At 34.7% G+C, this 5,447-nt stretch overlaps 1 protein-coding gene across 1 annotated transcript; it reads right to left on the reverse strand.

Moving 5' to 3' along the window:
* Positions 1 to 283: 283 nt before the first annotated feature.
* On the reverse strand, positions 284 to 4,943 carry LOC120263247 (cucumisin-like). The gene is made up of 11 exons (XM_039271118.1): positions 4,856 to 4,943; positions 4,661 to 4,755; positions 3,602 to 3,699; positions 3,294 to 3,437; positions 3,033 to 3,138; positions 2,357 to 2,873; positions 1,858 to 2,180; positions 1,640 to 1,751; positions 1,393 to 1,501; positions 1,143 to 1,247; positions 284 to 1,061 (listed from the first exon to the last, which is right to left on the reverse strand). The coding sequence occupies exons 1-11, from the start codon at positions 4,928 to 4,930 to the stop codon at positions 439 to 441; spliced, it is 2,307 nt and encodes a 768-aa protein (XP_039127052.1). The 5' UTR covers positions 4,931 to 4,943; the 3' UTR covers positions 284 to 438.
* Between the last annotated feature and the right edge of the window lie 504 nt (positions 4,944 to 5,447).

Below are 5,447 nucleotides of genomic sequence, written 5' to 3' on the forward strand. Positions count from 1 at the left end.
TGTTTCTCTCATTTGTTTGTATATTGTTGTTTTCCTTTCGGTTATCTACTTGGAAGAAAAGAAAAAAAATAGTGGAAACCAATAAATATCCAATCTTTAAAAGGGTTTTATACAAAATATCCCACCTTTAAATTAAGTTTTTGTTTAAGAATAGATTAAATTTTCTTTTTATTTGGTTGACTTAATTGTTTAGCTAGTAATTCACTTTTTCTAAATTTTCTAAACTAGGAGCTGAGAACTTGAAAATTTAACAAAAAATTATCCTTTATTCATATAGAAGAAATTAAAAAAAAAAACACATGACAATTATATTAATGATCATTAAGACAACACAAGAAAGAGCTTGACCATACATAGCATAGGTCAATAATCAAGTCCAGACAGACTTTATTTTCCACAGAACAACTCAAAATAAGCTAAAAAGATCACCAAAACCAACTAATTTCCCATCAAATTCCCATTCAAGCGAGGGAAGTTTGCTTTGCCAATGGACCTCAAATCAGCACCCTGATCAACATTGAAAGGAAGAGGAAGAACAGTTGTGAACACAACAACAGGAGTTCTCACACTGTGCACTCCATCAAACCAAGTTATACATGCAGACATGATAGGTTGCTGAAACAACTTCCCACCATCAACCTTCACAACAAATGATTTCTTCTCCCCAACTTGGGTGAATGAAAGACTTGCAGGCTCAACTGAAATCTTGAGATTTTCTGGTGCAAAAACAGTGGCATAATATGTGGAGTTTGGAAATCCAACATTAGTAACAGTTCTATAAAAGGATCCAAGTGCATAGCCATTGTCTGGCACAGAGAGGGAGAAGGAAGGGTAGTTGAGGTTCCAAGCTTTCCCTGGTGCAATACCATTGCAAGTGCAGTTGTCACCTGTGAGACGTTGGAGTGTGCTTGTGTTGTAACCTTGTTTGCAAAGGAATGTGATGTAATCTTGCTCTGATGCATCAAATATGAGTCCTGGGTCAACAGCTTTTACAGGATTGATGTGGCCAGCTCCATATGCAAACTCTGCATCTTCATTCTTTCTTGAATCCATTGGTGTTGCTGCATTCTCATCCAATTGGTACCAATTATTCATTAATTGGAATTCACGTATTTATATATATATATTAAGTTTTGATTTACCTGTGGTCATGAGAGCAGACTTGATTGCTGCAGGAGACCAGGAAGGGTGGGCAGACTTGACATAGGCGGCAGCACCAGTAGCATGAGGGCAAGACATCGAGGTGCCTGATATTATTGTATGCAAATCAAACATGTTATCGGAATTTGAATTTGATTCAATTCAAAAGCTTAAACTAACCGTATGAAAAACCTCAGCTTCTTTATTCATATTCATATTTTCCAAATTAACTTGCTTTAGATTTTCTAATACCTGAAATGATGTTAAACTTAGTAATCCTTTGGTCTTCAGGGTTGAAGGTGGGGCTGGCTGCTAGAGACCATGCTGCAATGATGTCTACTCCAGGCGCAGTTAAGTCAGGCTGCAAATAATCCAATTTGTCGAAAAGTTGATTTAATTCAAAACAACATGACATTCTATTTACTCTGGTAAATATTATATCTTAGATAATATATTAAAAGTTTATATAAATATAGTCTAAAAAAAAAAATATTATTACCTTTAGAATATCAGGAGTGATCGGATTAGGGCCTCTGGAGGAGAAGGAAACGACTGTCGGAGCAAGTGTATCATTCCACTCATCGCTCATTTTAATTGTTGCAATAGGATTGCTACAATCAAAAATCATGTTAAGTTTGGTTTTTATTTCAAAATATTAATCATAAAGAAATTTAAATTCAAATTGATAAAAATAATGATCCACACAAAATTATTTACCTGCTAGATCTTATGTAGGCAAGAACCTCTTGAACATCTTGAGAACTCAAGACAGTGGCCGGAAGCCGAAAATTAAAGGCTACATCTTTGTAGTTGTCAGAGCTCAAAATGACACCCAACCCATCGGCATTGGGAATTCCCTCTTCTCCGAACAACCCATTGCAAAGAACCAAGTTTCCTTTCACTTTTTGAGAGTTCATGTACCCATCAAAGCAATAACTCGAGATTAGTTCCGAACTCCCAGTGGAGACATTCACCGCGTCTCCACCGTAGATAAGAGGAGACACTGAGTTACCAAGGTTGAAACTATTGATGGCTATTCCCTATAAAAATAAAAGACAATGTTGAAGAACTTAAGCTGATAGGATGAGAAACGCAAAGTTATTTTGGAAGAGCATTTTTTCCCATAAGCACTTTTACTAAATTTAAAAAAAATATATTTTAATTGAAAAGTCAACCCAAACAAGACCTTAAAATAGTTATATTTTAAAAAACTCACAATGTAAGTGTTGCCATTGCCGAGAACCACATTGGAGACGAACTTCCTATCGATGCTGCTAGCAGCTACCGTCAAACTCCATGGAGCATAGTTTGCTACGGAGATGGGAAAAGGACCTGCATTCCCCGCAGAGTTTGAGGTGAGTATCCCATTCTTCATCGCATGAAAGGATCCGATCGCTATCGGATCCTCATAATATTCAAATGGGAAGCCAGACCCAAGTGAAACAGAGATAATGTCAACTCCATCGGCTATGGCATCGTCGAAAGCTTTCAAAATATCGGCTCCAGAGCAACCATAGCCTAACCAGCACACTTTGTACATTGCTATCCTGGCTTCGGGGACTGCTCCTCTAGCTTCACCTTCGGCGAGGCCGAAGTAGCTCGCACCGCCCACTGCCCGGCCGGCGGCAGTGGAAGAGGTGTGAGTTCCATGGCCTATTGCATCTCTTGGTGATTTGAACTCCCTTGGGTCGAAGAAATTGTCGGCATTGTAATATCTAGCTCCGATGAGTTTACTATACAAAGATATAGACATAGGATTAGTGAAAAATGAGAAGACTACCACCTCTGCAATAGGAATATATATTATTGCTCTCCCTAAAAAAAATCGAGACTTCGAATTTTATTCCGCGCTTGTCCATAATATTCAAAAATAAATAAATATGAAGACTTACTTGTTGCAAGTAAAATTGGTTCCTCCGGTCTGGCATGTACCTTTAAATTTTGATGGTAGAGAACCAAGACCATCACCACTAAAGCTTTCAGATTCAGGCCAAATTCCTATAAATTTAATAAAAAATAATAAGAATCCTTAAATTCATTGAAATAATATAGAACTTTGGCTCATGTTTATATAACTAAATAACTTTTAAACATTGACTATAATAAAATAACAAATATATTTAAACAATTAAAAAATAATGTGAATTTCTTACCAGTGTCTAAGACCCCAACAATGACATTCCCTTGATTAGGGTACCTTAAAGATAAGTTCCTAGTGAGACCCATGAAGTCCCAGGATCTGGTTGTGTGGGGCTGGAATTTGGTATTTGGAAGTACAGAGACCACCCCATCCATCTCTGATATTAAAAAAACACAACATGAAATTTATTAACCTTTTTTTAATTATTTTTTTAATAGTTCTTGAATTCATATTTAATAGAAAGTTATCTACAGTGAAATGAATATTACCTAATCGAAGTGGTTTATCCACCTTTTCAAAAAAAAAAAAAATGAATATTACCTGATAATTTTTCAACTTCCTCATCTGTTAACCTTGCAGCAAACCCATTGAAACTCCTTCCGTAGCTATAGACAATTGACTCTGAAGAGCTAACACCACTGCATTCAATATAAATTTTAACTTAGACCAAGCATAGTAAACAAACTTAAGGTCCAGAGTAGCACCCATTCTTTGTTTTTCTATCACTCAATTAAATAAAAATAAAACTTGTTTTAGTCTAAAGTATGATAATTATATCCGGCTTTTTTTTCCTGAAATGTTTTTTGTTGGCCAAATAAATGATGATACAATTTGTTAAAATCAAAGTTTAAATTAAAGTTTAAAATCACTAGTGGGCTCTTCAAATAAAAACATTAAATCATGCTAACGCTCAAATAGCATAATAGTGAAGTGCAAAAATTTCATGTGGGAGTTTGGGAGGTCAAAACTCTCTTATGCATGATAAATAATATAATTTATCCATATTATTAAAAATAAATAAATAAATAAATAAAAGCATATCAATGTTAGCTAAATAAAATTGGGTTTCATCTCATGATAATGTGATAATGTCACATATGTTTTTTTTTTCTCATTATTTTAAAGAGGATAAATTTTATGTAGTGCAGGGTCAAAAATTAATATACTTTTATTTGAAAAACCAAACAAATGATGAACCCTGGCTTTAAGATGTTGCTAGTGGTTGTAAATACCAAAATCAATCATTTTTGTAATTAGGAATAAAAATAAAATATAACAGCCACTATAACAGGTTTTTAACGACTTAAAACATTATACATATATATATAGCCTAAGATGTTTTTGTCTTGATATAAAAAACACATCCCTGGTGCTAGTTTTTGTCGCTCCACATCTAGTGGACTTCTGTTGTATTCTGTTCTTTTGGTTTTTATGGAGCGTGGTTTATTCACTTTTTTCAAAACACACACGTCCCAACTTTAACTCACGTAAAATGATAACTCAGATAAATTAAAGCATGAATTGATTTATTCATTTTATCTATATATATATATATATATATATATTATAATTAATTCAATTATTTGTACACGTTTGTACCTGGAAAGAACTTTATTAAGCATTGAATGATGGATTGAAGAAAGTGATGATGATGAGACTCCTTTGGAGCGTCCTCCCATGTAAACAATATGAACCTACATTTTCACACTCATGTTAACAAAATCAAGCTCAAATTCACACAAATAAAACCAAATAATTAATGCTAAGGATTAAACACTTAATCAGTTTGCTCACCTTTCTCTCATCTCCATAGCTCTGAAAAGACAATGCAAGGCAAGAAAACACAATAAGGAAGAGAAAAGTGGTCATCTTGTCAATGGCCATTGAGTTCTGAGTTGCTCTATGGTTGAAACCATATATATACACACAGATGAAACTTTGGAGATTACCTACTCTCTATGGTTAATCCGTCAGAGTTTTGGACATAAATATACATGAATTTGTTTCGGTTCAATGTTATCACTAGGAAGACAAAACGGCAAATGTTTAATGGTGTAGATAGATTACTGTGGACGGCATCAAGTCAGACAAGTTAGTAAGCCAATGGGACTAGTTTGCATGAAAAAATAAAAACAGCATATATTTCCTGAATATTCTTCGTTCTCTCAACCTAAATCAATGCATCTGGAAACAAAAGAGAAAATAACATAGTCAAAGCCACTTCGTTCAAATGGTTAAAGACATTGAAGTGGTGTGTAAATTCGAATTCTCATCGGAGTTATTAACTCAGGATGATATTACACTCCCCCTCACACCTTACGAGATGAGGGCACCTTCGAGGCATTAACTCCCGCACACACATCCCTTCACAGGCACGTTCAAAGCA

The sequence above is a fragment of the Dioscorea cayenensis genome, chromosome 1 (genome assembly GCF_009730915.1).
Source record: "Dioscorea cayenensis subsp. rotundata cultivar TDr96_F1 chromosome 1, TDr96_F1_v2_PseudoChromosome.rev07_lg8_w22 25.fasta, whole genome shotgun sequence".
NCBI lineage: Eukaryota > Viridiplantae > Streptophyta > Magnoliopsida > Dioscoreales > Dioscoreaceae > Dioscorea > Dioscorea cayenensis.

Bases quoted from the DNA above. Each gene is read 5' to 3' on its own strand.
- LOC120263247 (XM_039271118.1), bottom strand. From the start codon at position 4,930: ATGACCACTTTTCTCTTCCTTATTGTGTTTTCTTGCCTTGCATTGTCT. The intron at 3,139-3,293 runs GTAAGAAATTCA...TTAAATTTATAG, and splicing joins TGTTGGGGTCTTAGACACTG to GAATTTGGCCTGAATCTGAA. The intron at 1,752-1,857 runs GTAAATAATTTT...TTTTGATTGTAG, and splicing joins GCCTACATAAGATCTAGCAG to CAATCCTATTGCAACAATTA.